The sequence below is a fragment of the Hemiscyllium ocellatum genome, chromosome 21 (genome assembly GCF_020745735.1).
Source record: "Hemiscyllium ocellatum isolate sHemOce1 chromosome 21, sHemOce1.pat.X.cur, whole genome shotgun sequence".
Lineage (NCBI taxonomy): Eukaryota > Metazoa > Chordata > Chondrichthyes > Orectolobiformes > Hemiscylliidae > Hemiscyllium > Hemiscyllium ocellatum.
The window spans coordinates 43,099,925-43,123,740 of NC_083421.1; the positions used below are offsets into that span (position 1 = coordinate 43,099,925).

Here is a 23,816-nt window from a genome sequence, read left to right on the forward strand (position 1 = left end):
GGACACATACATCAATTAACCTGTCAATTTTCTATTCTCTGAGAAACACTGCCACCAGCTTCTTCAATCTTGCCACATATAAATTCACTCTCAAATTATTGTTTCAGGGGTGTGTGTGTGTGTGTGTGTGTGTGCGCGCGTCTGTGTGAGAGAGAGAGAGAGAGAGTGTATCTCTGTTTGTGTGTGGACTAGATGGTTCCAGTGCATTCTATCATTCAAATTTCTAAATGCTCTATGTTAAATCCTGTGTTCAACAGTATGTCATCTCTCTACCTAAGAAATGGATAAAATGCTCACTATATGATAATTTTCTCACATTGAATAGTGAAATCTTGTGTTAAAGTTATATGATGTCACCAATTAGATTATCGAGCCTCAATTATCTCGAAAAATTGATTTCTGGCAGCAGTTTCAGACAAAGTGAATCTTCTTTATACTCGGTTTCAAAGTGGAAAAGCAGAGCCAGGTTGTGGAGGGAAATAATCAGGTAACATATTTCAACTAATATTCCATAGAAAATTAAAAATAGGAGAGGGAAGAGAAAGTAACAGGAACTAGAGATAATAAAGACAAACAGAAGACTTTTTTGGAGCTTATGATTATAATGACAACACCTCATAGTCTAAGATTTACAAAGCTTTAATAACAATGTTTATTAGTGTGTGACCAGAAAATCAAATAATATAGCTGAACATTGTTCATTTTGGAAGGAAGAACAAAACAACAGAGCATCATTTAATGGAGAAAAGCTGCAACACAAAATAACTTGGAGATACTTGTGCATGAAACACAGAAAGCTAACATATGGATACAGAAGTTTATTGGGAAGGCTAATGGAATGTTGGGCCTTATGTCAAGGGGGTAGAGTATAAGAGTAGGGAAGTCTTACTGCAACTGTATAAGTTGAGTAGTTATGGCTCCCTTCTTTAAGAAAAAAAATATTTAATTGGGAGAAGACCTAAGGGGCAACCTTTTCAGACAGAGAGTGGTACGTGTATGGAATGAGCTGCCTGAGGATGTGGTGGAGGCTGGTACAATTGCAACATTTAAGAGGCATTTGGATGGGTATATGAATAGGAAGGGTTTGGAGGGATATGGGCTGGGTGCTGGCAGTTAGGACTAGATTGGGTTGGGATATCTGGTCGGCATGGACAGGTTAGACCGAAGGGTCTGTTTCCATGCTGTACATCTCTATGACTCTAAGTTCAGAGAAAGTTCACTAAGGTGATCCCTGGTACAGACAGACTGTCTTATGAGTAAACAGTTTGGGATTCTACTCATTGGAATTCGGAAGGATGAGAGGTGATCTCAGAAGGTTGTGAATATTTGGAATTCCCAGTCACAGAGAGCTGTGAGGCTAGAGTTCCTTGTGTTTATTTAAGGCTGAGATAGATAGATAGACTCTTGATCAGTTGGGGACTCAAGGGTTAAGAGGAAAGGGCAGGAAAGTGGACATGAGGAATATTGGATCAGCCATGATCCTATTGAATGGAGCAGGTTTGAGGGACTGAATGGCCTACTTCCATTCCTATGGGTCTATGGCCTAGGAACGAACAGTATTAGTGATGAAAATGTTTGTGCAATCATTACATATATTTACAACTTGATTATTACTGAAGTGTTCAGCTTTAATTAGTTTGCCTTGAGTAGGCTTTTTACTATTCCATTGCTGATGTTTAAAATTAAAATAGCACATTCAGAACATAAACTGGACTGCATGTCATTGCTTTGAATCTACAAGTAAGCTGTCATAAGATTTTGTTTTCTCCCTCAGGCATGATGTGTCAAATTGATATCAATGAATGTGAAAGCAATCCTTGTGAAAATGGAGGTGATTGTGAAGATGGTATTGCGGATTATAGTTGCCATTGCCCTGCAATGGATGAAGATGGTGTCACCTGGGGAGGAAAGAACTGCACAATTCAACTAGATGGCTGCCTTGAACATCAATGTGATAATGGAGCAACATGTATACCAAAATTGTTGGATGGCACTCACAGTTACAATTGCAAATGCCCTCCTGGCTATTATGACGCTTCTTGTTCAAAATCAACAACTTTCTCCTTATTCAGTGGCTATGTGACTGTACAAATGCCATTTACTAATCAGAACAGAACAACAGCTCGGGACGAGCCATTTAGTATCAGTCTGCGCTTTAGGACAACTATACCAAATATGTTATTACTCTACCGAGGAGATATACTTAATGAATACATACATGTTCAACTTTATAGTGGTCAGCTGATGTCCATAGCAGTGATAAAGGGTCAGATAATTAGCATTTCATTCATTCATCAAGTTAATGATGGTGAATGGCATCAGTTAAAAGTTCAAATGGGGGAAAGTTTCCGAGTGAACTTGACACATCCGAGTTGCCCAAATTATGTTTGTTCAACCTCAAAGCCCATTGATGCAGTTACCCTTCCCTCACTTCATGCATTTCAGACAACACACGTTGGTGGCTTACCAGGAACGTACTTTACAATTCAGGATTATTTTATTGGTTGCTTGCAGGATTTGGAAATTGATAGCAGGGCTATATTACCACAAACAATTTCAAAAAATATGACATCGAGATTCACACTTGGCTGCAAGAAGATAAACTGGTGCCGACAGAATCCATGTAACAGTAATGGGAAGTGTGTCGATTTGTGGACAGATTATAAATGCGATTGTTCACGGCCATTTGCAGGCCCCACGTGCATTCGGGGTAAGCATATTAGAGTTTGTTTTACTGTGTTTATTAGAGAGATGTTATGAATCAATTCAGATTAGAGTTACATTTACGACCTAGAGGATCAGATGATCAATTTGCTGGCATGATCATGAGCCTGTCTTAGCCCTTTCTTCTGAAAAACTCAAAAAGAAATGTTCAAATAATTAATATTTATGCAACTAAGAATAATCCCAATCTTTATATTCACAGCTGGAATTGATAGATGATTCACTAGTGTTGAGGAATAAGAAAAAATGTCAGGGACATGAGTAAAAACAAAAAGCTTTTGGTGTGGTATCATATTCATTACTTTATTTATAAAGGAAGTTTAACAAGCTACCTCCTTTCTCAAAAAAAATAAACTGCCTGTCACCACTATAGTTACATAATTTTGATTTCCAGTTCCAAACCACTGTATAGGTGTTTAAATCCCTATTCAGTAGCCCAGCACAAGGAGGAGAATTATTGATACACATAAAATAATCATTTTATTTGAACTAATTTCATTAAAGAGACTAAAATTATGCCAGACTAGCTTCCATATCTCTTGTGAAGGACATATCTAATCCTACATATACAATGATGCCTTTAGTCAGGTGCAACACACAAAATTTAGAATTGAAAGTAGCACATTGTCCACTTCTAAAAGACAACATTGACTGAGATCTGTATCATTAATGTTAGGAATGTGACATTTTTACTAATCATCAAGATATTGTAATAAAAAATATTTAGAGTGGATTCTTCACAAATTAACATTTATCAGCAAACCCAAAAGATGCTGGTATTGCAATATGGAGTCATAGAGTTATAGAGATGTACAGCACATAAGCAAACCCTTCGATCCAACTTGTCCATGCCAACCAGATATCCCAACCTAATCTAGTGCCATTTGCCAGTGCATGGCCCATATCCTTCTAAACCCTTCCTATTCGTATACATCTAGATGCCTTTTAAAAGTTGCAATTGTACGAGCCTCTACCACTTCCTATGGCAGTTCATTCCATACATTACCATCCTCTGCATGAGAAAATTGCCCCTTAGGTCCCTCTCACCCTAAACCTATGCCCTCTAGTTCTGGACTCCCCGTTCCAGGGAAAAGACTTTGTCTATTTATCATATCCATACCCCTCATGATTTTCTTCCCTCAGCCTCTGATGCTCCTGAGAAAACAGTTCCATCCTATTCAGCCTCTCCCTGTAGCTCAAATCCTCCAACCCTGGCAACATCCTTGTAAATCTTTTCCGAACCTTTTCAAGTTCACAACATCCTTCCGATAGGAAGGAGACCAGAATTGCACACAACATTCCAAAAGTGGCCTAACCAATGTCCTGTGCAGCTGCAACATAATCTCCCAACGCCTACACTTAATACTCTGACCAATAAAGGAAAGCATATCAAATGCTTTCTTCACTATCCTGTTTACCTGTGACTCTACTTTCAAGGGGTTGTGAACCTGCACTTCAAGGTCTCTTTGTTTAGCAACACTTTCTATGATCTTATGATTAAGTGTGTAAGACCTGCTAAGATTTGCTTTCCCAAAATGCAGCACCTCACATTTATCTAAATTAAACTCCATCTGCCACTCCTCAGCCCATTGGCCCATCTGATCAAGATCCCATTGTAATTTGAGGTAACCTTTTTCGCTGTCCACTACACCTCCAATTTTGGTGTCATCTGCAAACTTACTAACTGTACTTCTTATGCTCACATCCAAGTCATTTATATAAATGACAAAAGTAGTGAACCCAGCACCAATCCTTGTGACAGACCATTGGTCACAGGCCTCCAGTCTGAAAAACAACCCTCCACCACCACACTCTGTCTTCTACTGTCAAACCAGTTCTGTATCCAAATGTGATCTAACCTTGCTAACCAGTCTCCCATGGGAAACCTGTCGAACGCTTTACTGAAGTCCATATAGATTACGTCCACTGCTCTGCCCTCATCAATCCTCTTTGTTACTTCTTTAAAAAATTCAATCAAGTTAGTGAGACATAATTTCGAATGCACAAAACCATGTTGTCTATCCCTAATCAATCATTGCCTTTTGAAATACGTGTAAATCCTGTCCCTCAGGATTCCCTCCAACAATATGCCCACCACTGACATCAGGCTCACCGGTCTATAGTTCCCTGGCTTGTCCTTATCACCTTTCTTAAATAGTGGTACCACGTTTGCCAACCTCCAGTCGTCTGGCACCTCTATCGACGATACAAATATCTCAGCAAGAAGTCCAGCAATCACTTCTCTAGCTTCCCATCGAGTTCTAGGGTATACACGATCAGATCCTGGGGATTTATCCACCTTTACGTGTTTCAAGACGTTCAGCACTTCCTCCTCTGTAATATGGACATTTTTCAAGATGTCACCATCTATTTCCCAACATTCCGTATCTTCCATGCTCTTCTCCACAATAAACACTGTATATAGATTGGCATCTTATTTATGAGACTGGATAATTGACAATGACATTTGTCATCAACAATTAAAACATGTCAAGTAAGTCAGCTATTTTGGAAAATCCAATAACTTATTCACATTCTTCCCCTGATAGAAAAGTTTTCTAAAGTGCTGTAATAACTCAGCAATGAAAAATTAAATTGCCAAATAAAACTGCATTTACTCATTTTGGACACATCGCCATGAAAGAGTTTGAAACCACCAAGACTCCAGGGTGAATAGCAATGGTGGTACCTGTCTGCAATCTGCCCAAGTGAGTGAGCAATGAATTGGGGAAGGAGATGGGGCAGGTACACTGTAGAGAAATCAGTAAGTATTGTTATAATTCTACACTTTAACTAATTTCTGCAAAGGAACCTCCAACACCTATTTTGAATGTGAACAGTCCAATTCGTGATCTTACTCCTGAACTCAAAAATTTCTTTCAAAAATAATGGTGCAAGTTGTGAGCACTGTCTGATATAATGAATCCTTAAACATTTCAAATGCAGTTTAATTGTTAGACTTGCTGTTGAAACCTCCAGTATCTATCCTCTGATGTTTCTTTTAATTTCCTTGGATTTATTTGTGGCTTTACAGGTTTTAAAACTGCATTCCAAATTCTCTGGGAGAGCTGTGGGGTTAATGTTTAATTTCTACAACCTAGAATGGCTTTACCATCCAGTACTCATAGTGGGTAAATCTTAATAACAGCAATGCACCCACTACAATGTAGTGTAGACTGTATTCGCTGTTGAACCCATGCCAACCACTACAGATATCAGCCCTCATTACACCCAACAGTAATTACATTAATTTCTGGCATTGCTATTTGTAGGCTTGTTGGAAAGTAATTAGGAATGCAATGATTTGCTATATCACCTACGTGCACAATGTCTTCATAAAACTTCACTTCAACAGAACCATTCTGCATTGAGTATCACTAATGCTATTGTATGAGAAATCCTGACCACACAGTTGTATGAAGCTGTCTGCAGTACTGCTCACTATGTGGTACATTTGCTGCCAAAACCATCTGGTAGGGCTAGGTCTTCAAAAGATGTAGTTTGTTGCAGGGTAGCAGCAAGTTACAGGTTAGAGTAATATGATAGACATTGTTATGGAGACTAAGAAGAAGACTTGGATCCTAGGGCTTATTTCTTCAAGATCCTAAATTGTTCTCCTACTAAATCTACATGCTATTTTCATAGTGGGTGGCGCTTAAGGCACTACTCACTTCTAAGCCTTTCAGAACTTTACACTACTATATAACATCTCCCCCAAGTTATTTTTATCAATATTGATATGATACATTTACACATGTAATTACATTTGTTCATACCCCATCTCCCTCCAAGTCTCTGACTTTACAGTCAGAGGTAGGTCTCTGAGCATACAATTGGTGATTTTCCCTTTGCTCCTTCTGAAGGCTGAAAGTCCCTTTAAACTTTTAATCTCTTGGATTCCCTTCAGTTGAAACAGGCAATTTATTTTATGCATATCTGGATATCTGAACATTTGTCATAGCTTCTCAGTGGTGGCCTCCAATCAAGTTGTATGCATCATATCATCAATCTCTGTCTGCAGATTGTTATTCACAATCTACCACTCAATCTGTGTTGAAAGATTTTAACAAATCTTAACTTGTTGATTACTTTGGATGCTTTTATTTGGACTTACCAACTGTAAATTGGTGAGATCACGATGTTCAGTTCCTCAGTTCTTCTGCTTGATGATTATTCCTTGTTTGGCATGTTTTCTGTCTTTGTTCATGAAGATTCTCCCTGAGAGTATAAGGAAACACCATTCCCCCTTCGAACTTTCTTCTTCTGAGTTATTTCAGTATCTATTATCAGACTTTAATCTGTAATTACTATTTATTTGTCAAGTTGTGACTTACCTGAGCTGAAGACGCATCAGTGAGCTCTAGTCAGGTACAGCGATCATTGGTTATGAGATTGTTAATGTCTGCTCACTGATCATACAGCCTGGACCATTTATTAATATTGACAAAAGGGAAAACATTTCTGCCAATCCAGCAAAATCATAAGTTTCTATCTTGCTTCAAACATGAAACAATTTTTTTAAGCTAATGTAACTAAATCTTTTTCTTCTATTTGGATTTCTCTATGAGTCCAGGGCACCCTATCGGTATCTTTTACTAGTTGACTTTTGACTGGTTGTTCCTTGAGCTTTTCCTCCAACTGGTCCTGGACCCATTTTGCTCAACTTTAACTAGTTTAATTCCTTCTGCCATTTGAAGATGATTTAGTTGAAGACACATATTCATTAAAGATAATTTAGTTTAAGACCTACATCTATAGAGTGAGAATTCTTGCTATAAGTAATGCAAATTTTCTACTATCTGACACCCATATTTAACTCTCTCATACTCTCACCCCTTACTTCGGAGAAATTCTTATTGTGTATCTCAAATTTAAAGTGGCATATCTCCTGGCATTATACAGTTACACTGATATCAGCTGCAGACAGTGCATTTTCAACCATTGTTCTCTATCTTAAAAGGTAGTGAAACACACTTTTGCATCAAACTAAAAATTAATGAAATGCCCACTGATATAAATATCCTTTTTTCAAAAGACTAGGTGTGGATCACCTAATTCCCCTAGTAAGCCATTAAGTTTTTCTTTAATTGTGGCCTGTCTCCTATCTCATTCACCTGCTGATATAGGCGTTTATTCCACATCTAAAATTGGGCCCTTGAAGATAGAAACAGGGGAATACATTACGGGGAACAAAGAAATGGCAGAAGAATTGCATTGGTACTTCAGATCTGTGTTCACTGGGGAAGACACAAGCAATCTCCCTGAGGTAACAGTGGCTAAAGGACCTGAACTTAAGGGAATTTATATTTGCCAGGAATTGGTGTTGGAGAGACTGTTAGGTCTGAAGGTTGATAAGTCCCCGGGGCCTGATGGTCTACATCCCAGGGTACTGAAGGGCGTGGCTCAAGAAATTGTGGATGCATTGGTGATTATTTTCCAGATTTCAATAGATTCGGGATCAGCTCCTGTGGATTGGAGGGTGGCTAATGTTGTACCACTCTTTAAGAAAGGTGGGAGAGAGAAAGCAGGAAATTATAGACCAGTTAGTCTGACCTCAGTGCTGGGAAAGATGCTGGAGTATATTATAAAGGATGAAATTACGACACACCTGGATAGTAGTAACAGGATAGGTTAGAGTCAGCATGGATTTATGAAGGGGAAATCATGCTTGACTAATCTTCTGGAATTTTTTGAGGATGTAACTTTGAAAATGGACGAGGAAGATCCAGTAGATATGGTGTACCTGGACTTTCAGAAAGCTTTTGATAAAGTCCCACAAAGGAGGTTAGTGAGCAAAATTAGGGTGCATGGTATTGGGGGCAAAGTACTAACTTGGATTGAAAGTTGGTTGGCTGACAGGAAACAAAGAGTAGTGATAAATGGCTCCATTTTGGAATGGCAGGCAGTGATCAGTGGGGTACCGCAGGGATCAGTGCTGGGACCGTAGCTTTTTACAATATATATTAATGATATAGAAGATGGTATTAGTAATAACATTAGCAAATTTGCTGATGACATTAAGCTGGGGTGGCAGGGTGAAATGTGAGGAGGATGTTAGGAGATTACATGGTGATCTGGTCAGATGCATGGCAGATGCAGTTTAATGTGGATAAATGTATGGTTATCCACTTTGGTAGCAAGAACAGCAAGGCAGATTACTACCTAAATGGAATCAATTTAGGTAAAGGGGCAGTACAAAGAGATCTGGGTATTCTTGTACACCAGTCAATGAAGGTAAGCATGCAGGTACAGCAGGTAGTGAAGAAGGCTAATAGCATGCTGGCCATCATAACAAGAGGGATTGAGTATAGAAGCAAAGAGGTTCTTCTGAAGCAGTACAGGGTCCTGGTGAGATCACACCTGGAGTATTGTGTGTAGTTCTGGTCTCCAAATTTGAGGAAAGACATTCTGGCTATTGAGGGAGTGCAGTGTAGGTTCACGAGGTCAAGTCCTGGGATGGCAGGACTACCTTACGCTGAAAGACTGGAGCGACTGGGCTTGTATACCCTTGACTTTAGAAGACTGAGAGGGGATCTGATTGAGACATATAAGATTATTAAAGGATTGGACACTCTGGAGGCAGGAAACATGTTTCCGCTGATGGGTGAGTGCCGAACCAGAGGACACAGCTTAAAAATACAGGGTAGACCATTTAGGACGGAGATGAGGAGAAACGTCTTCACCCAGAGAGTGGTGGCTGTGTGGAATGCTCTGCCCCAGAGGGCAGTGGAGGCCCAGTCTCTGGATTCATTTAAGAAAGAGTTGGATAGAGCTCTCAAGGATAGTGGAATTAAGGGTTAAGGAGATAAGGCAGAAACAGGATACTGATTAAGGATGATCAGCCATGGTCATATTGAATGGTGGGCAGAATGGCCTATTCCTGCACCTATTGTCTATTGTCTATTATCTTGCTTTTCTGTGACTATGACCTACTTCAGCACTTTTTCTGAAAGTAACCCATTGTGTGGCAGATAAACATTCCTTTTTTAAATATTGGGCATTGAACATGCTAATGAGTTTGAATTGCTATGTAACACTGGCAAGGACAGTTAATATGTAATATTTTTTGTTCACTCTATTGTGTTTACTGTGTTTTTTAAGTTAAGAATTGAATAGATTCTACTCTTCTCCTATCATAAGATTAATTTTATCCTCAAGATTGGTCTGTGCTACTTCCATATTTTAGCTTCATTCACCACTTGCATAGCTTTCTCTTTCATCAACTCATCCTTCAATTGTAATTAATAGGAGAGAGACTCATCAGCAACTCCAACAATAACCATATTTCATAAATTCACCATTGTCACATTTTTCATCAATGTGTAGAAATCATTAACTATTTTAGCTTTGGAATTGCCAAATGTTGAAATCTTTCATTTTACTCTTTCAATAATTTAACTTATTTTGAAGTTGGATTTCTCAAAGTATTTCCATTACTTCAGAAATATTTGTTGCTTTATTTACAATCTGGTAAACAATAACATTATCAACAGTAATTCCAGATGTGAATACACACAAATTAACTTGTTCAACTTCTGAATTAGTATCCAATTTGCAAGCAATTCTGCACCTGAAGAATTGCTTTCTCCAAGATGTCCAGTTTTTTGCTTTATTCCTGCAAATATTATTTCTGATGCTATGCCTAATATGATTATGTATTTTCCTTGCTTGTAAGATTTTAACATTAAATAGTAATAGATGTTTTGCTGTTTTGTGATGCGACTGAAAGATTATCCATGTTGTGGCAGACAAAATGGAAGATTCCCACTTCCTCGTGTCTACTCCAAGTGAATTCATTTGGTTGCGGCCTAAATAAATGATTCCTATTTCCCAATGGATCTACTGAATTATACTCACTTTTCATAGCTTTAACAGAGATGCCTACTTCAACCAAATTATTTTCTAGCTATTTCTCAGTGTCTGCAGCTCTAAGATCCCCTTTCCTTCCGTTGTTTTTTCTAGATGATTCTCTCTGTCTGTAGTATCAATAAACATTCCCTGCCATTTTAACAATGGATCTCCCACTCTAGTAAAGTCTCCAATCTTTCACGTTCGATTAGGCTTGTCTGCTCAAGCTATGAGTGTGCCCTTTTATTGCTTGAATTCTGGTTTTACAATGTCCTTCAGTTTGTGACCTTGGTTTGAATTGCTCCCTTGACCCTAGGTTTCTTTTACTGTGGCTGTGTTACTCAGGTGTTTGCTAAATGTACTGTTGACACTTGATCTAAACTGAAAAAACTTTAATATAGCTTTCTCAGCTTTGCTTTTTTATATCTCTTTTCTTAAGTTTAATGTCACCCAACAAGGATTTTATCTTCGTTCATGAAATTTTCAATATCCGATTTTATCTTCATTCATGAAATTTTCAATATCCATTCACTCTCTGGCTCAATGCCTACTTGAGACTGTTCCTATAGGTCTCCACCCAATGCAATCTGTAATTGCCTCAGAGTAACTAAAAATCCAGGCCCAGGGAGTTCCTAATGATCTTCCCATATTGCATACCAGATCTGAAATACACTTAGCATTCATTGTAGATTCCACTTTGTTGAGTCTTGCACTGAGGGTTTCTTCCTTCTACTCACTGCATGAGTAGGATTTCTGAAGCTGTGTCTGAAAAAATCTTCCAACATGCAGTATGAGACAGCCAAACAGAATCTGCACCACCGCTCACCCTGGCAATGAGCAATCATTCCCACTACTCACCCTGGGGAATGGCCAATCATTCCCACTGATCACCCTGGGGAATGGGCAATCATTCCCACTGCTCACCCTGGGGAATGGCCAATCATTCCCACTGCTCACCCTGGGGAGTGGCCAGACATTCCCACTGATGACCTGGGGAGTGGCCAGTCATTCCCACTGTTCACCATGGGAAATGGCCAGTCATTCCCACTGCTCACTCTGGGGAATGGCCAATCAATCCCACTGTTCACCCTGGGGAATGGTTAATCAATCCACTGCTGACCTTGGAGAATAGAACATAGAACAATGCAGCGCAAATAGGCCCTTTGGCCCTTGTTGTTGCACCGACCTGTGAACTATTCTCAGCTCGTCTCCCAAAATCATCCATGAGCTTATCTAAGGATTGTTTCAATCTCCCTAATGTGGCTGAGTTGACTACATTAGCAGGTAGGGCATTCCACGCCCTTACCACTCTCTGTGCAAAGAACCTGCCTCTGACATCTGTCTTAAATCTATCACCCCTCAATTTGTAGTTATGTCCCTTCGTACACGCTGATGTCTTCATCCTAGGAAAAAGACTTTCACTGTCTACCCTATCTAATCCTCTGATCATCTTGTATGTCTCTATCAAATTCCCTCTTCGCCTTCTTCTTGCCAATGAGAACAGGTTCAAGTCTCTCAGCCTTTCCTCATAAGACCTTCCCTCCAGACCAGACAACATCGGTAAATTTCTTCTGCACCTTTTCCAATGCTTCCACTTCCTTCCCGAAATATGGGGACCAGAACTGTACACAATATTCCAAGTATGGCCACACCAACATTTTGTATAGTTGCAGCATGATATTGCGGCTCAGGAACTCAATCCCTCTACGAATGAAACTTAACACAGCGTATGCCTTCTTAACAGTACTATCCACTTGGGTGGCAACTTTCAGGGATCTAGGTACATGGACTCCAAGATCCCTCTGCACATTGACACTACCGAGAATCTTTCCATCGACTCAGTACTCTGCCTTCCTGTTATTCTTCCCAAAGTGCATCACCTCACATTTAGTTGCATTGAACTCCATTTGCCACCTCTCAACCCAATTCTGCAGTTTATCCAAGTCCCCCTGTAACATTCTTCCACTCTGTCCACTTCTCCACCGACCAATGGCCAATCATTCCCACTGCTGACTCTGGGGATTGGCCAATCATTCCCACTGTTCACCTTGGAGAATGGGCAATCATTCCCACTGTTCACCCTGATGAATGGCCAATCATTCCCATTGCTGACCCTTGGGAATGGCCAATCATTCCCACTGTTCACCCTGGGGAATGGCCAATCATTCCCACTGCTGACCCTGGAGAATGGCCAATCATTCCCACTGCTGACCATATGGAATGGGCAATCATTCCCTCTGTTCCTCCTGGGGAATGGCCAATCACACCCACTGCTCACCATGGAGATCTAGACAGTTTGGGAGAGTGGTCCAGGAAATGGCTGATGGAATTCAACATGAGCAAATGCGAGGTCTTGCACTTTGGCAAAAAGAATAAAAGCATAGACTACTTTCTAAATGGTGAGAAAATTAGTAAAGCCAAAGTACAAAGGGATCTGGGAGTGCTAGTCGAGGATTCTCTAAAGGTAAACATGCAAGTTGAGTCCGTGATTAAGAAAGCGAATGCAATGTTGTCACTTATCTCAAGAGGGTTGGAATATAAAAGCAGCGATATGTTACTGAGACTTTATAAAGCTCTGGTTAGGCCCCATTTGGAGTACTATGTCCAGTTTTGGTCCCCACACCTCAGGAAGGACATACTGGCACTGGAACGTGTCCAGCGGAGATTCACACGGATGATCCCTGGAATGGTAGGTCTAACATATGAGGAACGGCTGAGGATCTTTGGATTGTACTCATTGGAGTTTAGAAGATTAAGGGGAGACTTAATAGAGACGTACAAGATAATACATGGCTTGGAAAGGGTGGACGCTAGGAAATTGTTTCCATTAGGCGAGGAGACTAGGACCCGTGGACACAGCCTTAGAATTAGAGGGGATCAATTCAGAACAGAAATGCAGAGACATTTCTTCAGCCAGAGGGTGGTGGGCCTGTGGAATTCATTGCCACGGAGTGCAGTGGAGGCCGGGACACTAAATGTCTTCAAGGCAGAGATTGATAGATTCTTGTTGTCTTGAGGAATTAAGGGCTACGGGGAGAACGCTGGTAAGTGGAGTTGAAATGCCCATCAGCCATGATTGAATGGCGGAGTGGACTCGATGGGCCGAATGGCCTTACTTCCACTCCTATGTCTTATGGTCTTATGGAGTATGGGCAGTCATTCCCACTGCTCTCCATGGGATAGATTTCCTGGCACCAACCAATTTTGGAGTTGAGATGTACAGGGCTCACTTGGTTTGGTGCGGGAAAGGAAAACCACTTGCTAGACTAACTGGAAGAGCACCTTGTCTTAAGTGAGATATAGTTTAGTGTGTCTACATCTAAGTGCATGTTACACTGATATGATCGATATTGTCACAGACTATGAGGAGGACGTCAATGTTAGCTTTCACTCCTTTGAAATCCTAGACTGTTCTCCTATTAAGTTCATGTGACATCAACTTCAGGCATTGTGTTTAAGGCACTCCTCAGTATTAACTCTTTCAGAGGATGCATTTGGCATCATGTAGATATGCACATTGGTTCTGAATGTTTTGAAGGTCACCTACAGAATCATTAAAAATGACAGCAAGATACATGATTCAAACAGGTTTAAATTAATAAAGGGTATGAAGAAGTGAGAGCATGTTGATTAATAGATTTAATTTAACCCGCAAGGTACCAACCACTTGCCTGAATGAGTGCAGTTCAAACACTGAAGAAGCTTGGCACCATTCAGGCAAAAGCAGCCCTTTTGATCAGCACCCCACCCACCAATTTAACATTCACTCCCTCCACCAGCAGTACAGTAGGAGCACCATCTACAAGATTCACTGCAGTAATTTGCAAAGCTTCTGTCAACAGTATCTTTTACAGTTGTGACCTCTGCTATTGTGAAGGACAGCAGGCACATAGGCATATCACCATCTGCAAGTTCTCATCAAAGCAACACACCAGCCTGAAGTGCAACTTTATCACCATTTGCTCACTGTCACAGGATCCAAATCCTACAAACACTCTTCCTAATTGCACTGAGAGTGTGTCTAAGCTATCCTTCTCAAGGACGACAAATGTTTTATTGCATTTCTGTTCAGTTTTTTTTTCCAGACACAGCAAAACCTAAACATTTACATGTTCACATAGGAGGAAGATCCTCAAAATATTTCTAGGAAAGGTTGCTTTTATTTTCTAAACCTCCTGCTAATTGTTACCTGCATCTCATCTGCCTGGTGGTTGTGAACAACGTTTTTATTATTTACTTTCTAATTATATCATGAAAATTATAAGTACGAAAAGTAACAGCATAACTAAGAACCTGAGTAATTTATTTTGTTCAAATAAAGATGATAATTTTTCTAAACAAGTTGATAAATAACATGCACTGTAAAGATAGGAAATGAACTGCAACGAGTAAAAATCAACGGTAGTTTGTTAATCACTGATATTGTTCAACAATAGAAACTGAGACAAATCAGAAATATTGTGAATAAGCAATTGTATTGTACTAGTGCACTGAAACAGAAGTCAAAAGAATACGTTGAATAAAGAATATAATTTCTGAGAGGAATACCTTGCACCTTTATGTAAGAGCATAATAAACAAGTTCTGAACTGAATTCAAGATGTATTTAGAGAGAAATTACCGATAAGTATTTGATTAATCTCTAAGCAACATTAAATTCATCCTATTAACATCCGAGAGAAAATAATCACATATTGAACAACATATTCTTTTAATCATCCATGCACTATGTAATGAAATGAATGTATTTCTCTCTCAGAAATGTTTGATATGCTGTATGTATTTTTAAACATTCAACAAATATATTTTCTTCTTCCTCTGCAGAATACGTCTCTGCAACTTTCGGCAATGAGAATTCTACCAGTTTGGCCACTTTTGTTATCACAGATAATCCGGGCACTAAATTTGTTATCTCTTTTTTCGTACGTACACGAAAGGTAGATGGCTTCCTGATGCAATTCAGCCATGGTAGAATTCCTTATCTCACAATATATTTGAATAACAGCAGCATTTACATCAAGACAAAAGTTTTGATGGTAAACTCATCCATGAACCTTGCTGACGGCATTAAGCGACTGATAGAAATTCGTTTTGATGAAGCCTGGGTAACTGTTGCTGCATCAGATATTATTCTGCTGGACTTCCTATTGTCTTCTGTGAAGATTCAACCTTTTGACATTGTCCACATTGGTCAAGATCCTCATAATTCCACTCATTGGGGAGGACCTTTCAAGGGCTGCCTGCAGGATGTCAGGCTCAACAACATACAACTGGAGTTTTACCCACTAGACGAGGGAAATTATAGCTCATCACTGGAGGTTTACAACAATAAAACACTTGTAAATGTGATCGAAGATTGTATCAGTGACGATTCTTGCGTGGTAAGAAAATAACGTGTTTTCATATTTTCCACATCCAATTGTTTCAGGTTTAATGTTTTAAGATTGGAGTTGCTGTCCTACTGCTCTATAATTAGAAATGATCAGAAAAGTTGAAATCATGCCTCTCACTAACATTACAAAGTGTTACACATGCGATGGACTTATTTTTGATGTTCAGTCAATGCTGCGATAGCAGATAATTTGGCATACATAAGATGAGTTATGTAATAAAATGAACAATTCTTTGATATCTTCTTTGTATTGTTTAGGAGGAAATATTAGCTGAATAAGAGAGACTGACATGCAAGGACTGGGGCCCAGCATTTCAGCTTCAACACAGCAGAGAGAGGGAGGCAGCAACAGGATAAACTGAGGCCCAGGATCAGGGGAACAGCGGAGAGAAGAGGCCTTAGTTTAACTACTGCAGCTTCAGGGCATAGGGAAAACAAATCAAATAGCGCCATCGCAGGGAAGTGGTGGGTTGATTGGTTTGTGTTTTTAAAGCGTGTATTTATTTTGAAAAAAAGGGTTAACTGAGCAACAACTGGAATAAGTGAAAACCAGGGCCAATATAATCAATTAATGTCAGAAACCAAACTAGAGTAAGGGGAAGAAAGTTAACATAAAGGAAGGGGGGGGGGGGTCATAATAATGCACAGGAAATCAGTTACAGCAGGAAGGAGGACAAGAAGGATCCTCAATGAGGCCTTATGGGTAGAACGTAAAAACCAAAAAGGAGCAATCACATTGCTGGGAGTGTACTGTAGGCTCCTTAAACAGTCTGAGAGAATCAGAAGATCAGATACGGAGGTAAATTTCAGAGAAGTGTAAAAATAATAGGGTAGCCTAGGCGGGAATTTCAACTTCCCCAACATTAACTGAGGTAATCATAGTGAGGAAGGTTTAGAGGGAGCAAGTTATTAAAATGTATCGGAGAGCTTTTAAAGCCAGTCTATAGAAGGCCCTACAGGAGATCAGAACTCTGATAAGATCAAGATCGTTGTGGAAAAGGACAAGGATGGGGCTCAAATTAAAGGTCTAAACTGGGGGAAGGCTGATTTTAATAAGATCAGATATGATTTAGCTGGGGTGCACTGGGAGCCAAAACATTTTAGGCAAATCTGTGTCAGAGCAGTGGGACATATTTAAGAAGGAAATAGGGAGAGTGGGGTGCCAACAAAGATACAGGGTGGGACCAACAAATCCTGTGTATTCAGATAGCAAGGGATTTTCAGGATTGGATAAAGAGAAAGAAAAGAGGCATATGGCTCAAAACAACAGAGGCCCCAGAGGAGTATGGAGCATGCACGGGGACCTTACAAAGGAAATGAGGAGAGCCAAAGGGTGTATGAAAGGATAATGGCAGACAAACTAAAGTCCCAAATTATTTTACAAGAACATTAAGGGTAACAAAGGAGTAGGACCCATTAACAATGACAGTGGTCGTTTCTGCATGGAACCAGAAGCTATGTTCTAAACACTGTATGTCAGTGTTCACTAGATAATGTGGGTATAGAAATCAGGGAGAAGGACTATGATATAATTAAAGAAGTTAACATAGACAGAGAGAAGTCTCTGAGGTATCTGGCCAGCTTAAAAGTAAAGTCGAGTGTATGGTGCGAGAAAAACTCACCAGGCCAGGCAGCATCTGGGAGCAGGAGAATCGACATTTCGGGCAAAAACCCTTCATCAGGAATGAGTGATAGGATCTTGGAAGCACTGAGAATCAGGGGGACCTTGGTGTACATGTCTACCAAACCCTCAAGGTATCCATGCTGATGGATAAAGTGGTTATGAAGGAACATGGGACTCATACCTTGGTTAGCTGAGGTGTAGAGTTTAAGAACAGTGAGGTTATGCTGGAACTGTATAACACATTGGTTAGGCTATTGTGTGAAGGAGGGTTGTGATAGCACTGAGAGGATACAAAGGGGATTTATCGGGATGTTGTCCGGGTTAGAGTTGTAGATATGAAGCGAGATTGGACAGACTGGGATTATTTTCCTTTGCAGCAGAAAAGGTGAGAGTGGGGCGGACATGATTGAGATGGGTAAGAATATGAGGGGCATAGAGACAGTAGTAAAGAAGGAACTTTTCCCTTTGATGAAGGAATCAATGACAGGGGACATAGATTGAAGGTAAAGTGGTGGAGATTTATTTTCTCTCAGAGTGTGGTACGAATCTGGAACTTTTCCTGCAGAAACCCTTAAGACATTCAGTGTGTGTTTAGATGTGCACTTGTGATACCAAAGCATACAAGGCAATGGGGCAACTACTGGAAAATGGGATTAGAATGGTTAGGTGGTTATTAATGAACAGCACAGAGTCAAAGGACCGAAGAACCTTTTTCCGTGCTGTAGACCTCTATGACTCTACAGTTTCATGTCTCATCTGAAAAACAATGTTTCTGTCAAAGCAAGCCTAGTTTTGTGACTTCAAGACTGAGGCTGAGATTTGAATCTAAAACATTTGAGCTCAAGAAACAGTTTGTTATCAATTGGCTCAAGTTGCCAATTGTGAAGGTTTTACTGGAATAAAGGAAAGGAAAACAAAATATAAAATAAAGTAATTAAGTAATAAATTTAGAAGTAAGAATTTTAAATGGAAAAGAACAACTCATCACTTGAAACAGTTTTAACACATACAATCATATTTCTGTTTGTGCAATTGGTCAGAATGGAGAGTGACGTTTTAATCTTTATTTCCTTAGCTGGACTCATGCAATAGTTATGGGCTATCGAAACACAAAGAATTTATGAATTTCCCAGAATTATTTCATTTTATATTTGATGTATTCCTACCTGAAAAATGTTAAGCTATTAGTAAGGGAGATGCTGATTTCAATACAACATTGAGCTTCTGCTGAGCTCATCTGTTTAATTATTGCTGCTGTTCAGTCGCATTGTAGTTTGAAACATCATTCAACTAAACATATAGAACTTGGTTAAATTATCCCTGCTGGGTAGGAGCTGAAATTTTCACCAAAAACATGTTTGTAAATTTTCATTGTTCTAACTTCTTCAGACACAAAATTAAAACTGACCACAAAATTAAAATCTACTAAAGAAAACAAAGACTTTCATATATATATGGAATTTTTCAGGAGTTTAGGACAGCCCTCCACCTCATGCCAGATGCAACCCTCCAACTCAGCACCGCCCCCTTGAACCGCCCTATCTATCCATCTTGCTTCCCACCTATCTGCTCCACCCTCCAATCCGACCTAACACCATCACCCCCCCCACGTGCATCTACTTCCCAGCAACCTTGCCCCCAGCCCCACCACCCCTTCCCATTTATCTCTCAGCCCCCTTCCCCCTACTGTGCTGTGCTTTTCCAGCACCACACTTTTCAACTCAAATCACTTCACAACCTATTAAGCAGTTCTGAAATGAAATTGTTGTTGCAATGTAGGAAATAGAGAGGTTGGTGTAATCACTGACAGATGAGACAAAATAATTTGTAGTGAACAAGAAATTGACTTGTATCAATGACATTTTTATTGCTTGTGTGCAGACTGCTTCTTGCCAAAATGGAGGCAATTGTACTGTGACATGGAACGACTTTGAATGTAAATGTCCACTGGAGTACAGTGGAAGGATCTGTGAGACAAAAGTGTGGTGTGAGATTGATCCGTGCCCTGCAGGATATCGCTGTCAGGATCATCCGGATGGATATGAATGTAAGAATTACAAGAATGCACTTTAACAAATTATTGACTTTTGGGGGGGGGGGGTGGGGGGGTGGGATTCATGGTTGCTGTTACCATATCTAGGCAGCTAACAATTTGCAGCAACTTCTGAAAGTTGATTGAGGGCATTAAGATGCCGTGTTTTAGATATGGTACATTAGTTAATTAGATAAAGAGAGACACAGATAAGAACACTTCACCAATCCTGAAGCCGTTCTATAGAATGGGAGAAACGGTGGTGGCAGTTTTGAAGGGGTGAAGTGTTCACCCCTGGTGTTGTGCAGTCTTTGGTGATGACAGTGTTTGATCTCCCCGTATCAGCCCAAGGGAATCGCTTGGTCTTGTCTCAAGAACATAGTGTCTCATTCCCCTGGATTCTTCTCTCTCTCTTCTTCCTCATCCTAAGCCATCTCCATTGAAACAGCTTATTTTGGGACAGGCTATTTATTCTGTGTCAGTCAGCTGTCTAAACCCTCACATCCAATGACCATGGACAGCTAATCATAATGCCAGGCTGACCTTTCTCCACTTTCCCCATTTGAGGTTAGTTTTCATTTCTTCTAAGTATCAAGATCTGATTTTTTTCCAAAACACTGCATTCATAATAGATTAGTGCGCTCCTGATAAATCCTTTGTTTCTGCTTGTAGAAAGCTAGTTACACCTGTAACACAGTTAAATGAGGTCTCATGCTGTACAGGACATGCTAAATATGAAATACAAAGAAGCCAGTTTTAAAAGGAAACCCATTTTACAACAAAGTATTCAGAGATTAGAATACATGAAAAATATAGAACTTTTAAATATATTGCAACCTATGAATCCCAAATTTGCAAAATCAGTCTATCACACATTATTGCCTGTGGATGAGGAGAAAGTATGATTTTTGTTGCTCATCAAAGCTAGTTTAACAAAACTTTGAGAAAATTTCATGTGTCTTACTGGGCACAGCAACGTTTTGTATCCCTGAAATCAGCAATAACCTGCTCACTGATAGTTGCACTAATGATCTTACCCAACATGGTAACAAAACGTCTTCACAATAACCCAGAAGCTCGGTGAGCTCACTAACCAACCAACCAACCAACTCATCATTGATGGTCAGTTTGAGAGGAAGTGGTGGTAGTGACCGCTCTTGACATCAAGACAACATTTGATTGATGTGGCATCAAGGAGCCGTAGCAAAACATGGGAATCAGCAGAGAAAGATTCCACTGGTTAGAGTCATATTGAGCTCTAATGAAAATGGTTGTGTGTGTTGGAACTCTATTGTTTCAGGTCCATGACACATCTGTGGGAATTCCTTTCCATAACTATCTTTAGCTGTATCATCAGTGACCTTCCTTCCAACATAAGGTCAGAATATTTCCTGAAAAATATATAATATTCAACACCACTCATAACTCCTCAAAAACTGAAGTAATATATATCCATTTCCAGTAAGACCTGGGTAACACCAGGTTTCAGCTGTTAAATGACAACTTGCAATCATGCCACATAAGTGCCTGGCAACAGCCATCTCCAATAAAAGAAAATCCAACCCGCCCCCCCCCCCCCCTCCATATCATTAAATCCCCCATTAACAACAACCTGGAGGGTATCTACATTGACAGAAGCTGAACTGGACCAGCAATATAATATTGTGGCTATAAGAACAGGTTGTAGAAATTCTGTAGTGAGTAACTCACTTCCTAACTTCTCAAAGCTAATTGACTATTTAGAAGACATAGGTTAGAAACATGATGGAATATTGTTTATTTGCCCGGATGACCGCAACGCTAAAAACACTCAATAAACTCAGTACCATTCTGGACAAAACAGTCAACTTGACTGGTATCATACACACTACCTCAAACACCTGCTCCTTCCATCACCAATATGCAGTGACTACACTGTGTACCATCTACAGAATGCCCTGCAACAATTCACTAATGCTGTTCTGACAGAACTTTCTAAACCCATAATCCTGGAAGGACAAGGGTAGAAGATACATGGGAACACCACCACCAGCAAATTCTCCTCCAAGTCACTCACTCATCCTGACTTGGAATTTTATCACCGTCCCATCATTGTGGCTCGAAATCCTGAAAGTGACTTACAAACAGCACAGTGGCTGTATCTAGACCCTCCCACTGGACTGCGGTTGTTCAAGAAGGTGACACATCACCAACTTTCCAAGGGCAATTAACAAAGAGCAAAAAACGCTGGCTGAGCCAACAAAGCCCATGTCCTCTGAACAAACAAAACAGAATTAAAATATAATAATTCAGCTAATGTAGTTTGGCAGTGACTCACACACATGGGTACTTCCAAACCAAATGTTATCCATTTGGAGGCAGTTGATTTTAAATGTAGGAATGTAGGTTTAGTTGCAAATATATTTATTTCTTCAAAGTACATTCTTGTGTTAAAACATCGTCATTGAAAGAGTCCAAAGCTGAATGACCAACATGGATTTCTAGGAGATAACTTTGACCTTCTATTTTTGTGGATATTTACAGGTTATGCTAATGCAACATTTCAAGGTGAAAATCCACTGATCTACATTGGCAACACGTTTATCACAAGAAATCTCATCAGCATTTCCATGGACTTCAAAACCAGAAATGTGGATGCTGTCTTGCTACAGGCGAGCAATGGCGCTGATTCCATTTGGCTTGGTATCCATAACTCTTACTTGCAGTTCAAGTTGTACAGTGGAAATAGTCTGGAAGCCATCACACTTTCTAGCAATGTCAATATCTCTGATGGACAGTGGCACTCAGTGCTCATTACAATGGTGGAGCCTTTTTTGATGTTTTCAAAGTGGACCATGATTCTTAATGGAAATTCCAATTTTACCAGTCCAGTTACTGCTGGGAATTTAAATTTTCTTCAACATAATGTGAATATAACCTTAAGTGACAGTTTTAAAGGTTGTCTTGGTGTGGTTAAAATTGGTGGAATATACTTGCCTTACTTCAAGCAAAATAGTTTGACAAATACTGAACAGTTTATTCTAGTAAGTAGCCCCCCAGCTGATATTGGATGCTTTGGCAAAGAAATATGCTCCTCAAATCCATGCCAAAATAATGCAACGTGTGTAGACCTATTTGACTTTTACCAGTGTAACTGCATGGCAGGATGGGAAGGCCCCAGATGTGAACTCAATATTGATGACTGTGCATCCACTCTCTGTATTCATGGTAATTGCAGCGATTTGTTGGAAGGCTACAAGTGTACCTGCGACCTGGGTTACACTGGGAACAACTGTGAGAGTAATATAGATGACTGCGTGAACCACACATGTAAAAACAACGGGACCTGCACTGACAGTATCAACTCGTATTTCTGCAACTGTCCAAACCAGTTCACTGGACAATACTGCGAGTAAGCATACTGTTCTATATATGTTTGATTCAGTATACTGGAACTCTTCAAAAGTTTAAGAAGTCATTTAAAACAACTAGCACACAAATAACAGGCATTAAAATAACAATTGCCTCCAGACTCATCTAATATCTAGTTTATCTTAATATTGATTCCTAATGTTTTAATGTCATTTATTTTAAATGTCTTGTTTGTTTCAATTAATTGTTATAAATATATGGTAAACCAGAGACAGATACCCAAATCCTCATGTATCTGGCTGATTACGTGCACTGTCATTACTTGCTACAAGCTGCATTTCACAATGTCCTTGATCATGTTACAACCAAATCTTTCATCCAAACCCATGTTCTGCCAATTCCTCTGGCAGAGCTGTGAAATTCCCTAATTTCTAAGCTGTATTGTAGGATTTAACTGGAATATAAAAGAATTCTTAAAAACACATAATTAGTAACAAAATCTAAAATCTGTAAATATTCATTACCAATGCAGATCTTAGATAAAACCTTTAAATTTTTCAATGAAGATCAACTATTTTGACTTAAATATATCTCTCATTTGACTGATAAACACATTTAAATTGTTTATGTGCGTATTGATGGATGTGACAAATGGACTGAATATAAAAGAAGCAAAAGTTGAGGATGAAACAACTTGTTTATAATTTTATTAACATGACAACTTTTAAAGATAGTGAAGAATTCCTTTTGCAACATGAGGCTTGGAATTACAGATTCCCTACTACAGTGTTACAATGGTACACCACAATAAATATGAGTTTCAGATAAAGAATTCCTTTGTATATG

At 39.5% G+C, this 23,816-nt stretch overlaps 1 protein-coding gene across 1 annotated transcript in view; it reads left to right on the forward strand.

The window, feature by feature from the left end:
* The window catches only part of LOC132825661 (protein crumbs homolog 1-like), a 110,213-nt gene that overhangs the window by 67,147 nt on the left and 19,250 nt on the right, over nt 1-23,816 (forward strand). The window contains exons 7-10 of the mRNA XM_060841037.1: nt 1,775-2,710; nt 15,396-15,952; nt 19,469-19,634; nt 22,143-23,010. Of these exons, the coding sequence (XP_060697020.1) occupies nt 1,775-2,710; nt 15,396-15,952; nt 19,469-19,634; nt 22,143-23,010 (2,527 nt within the window). The remainder of the gene's footprint in view (nt 1-1,774; nt 2,711-15,395; nt 15,953-19,468; nt 19,635-22,142; nt 23,011-23,816) is intronic.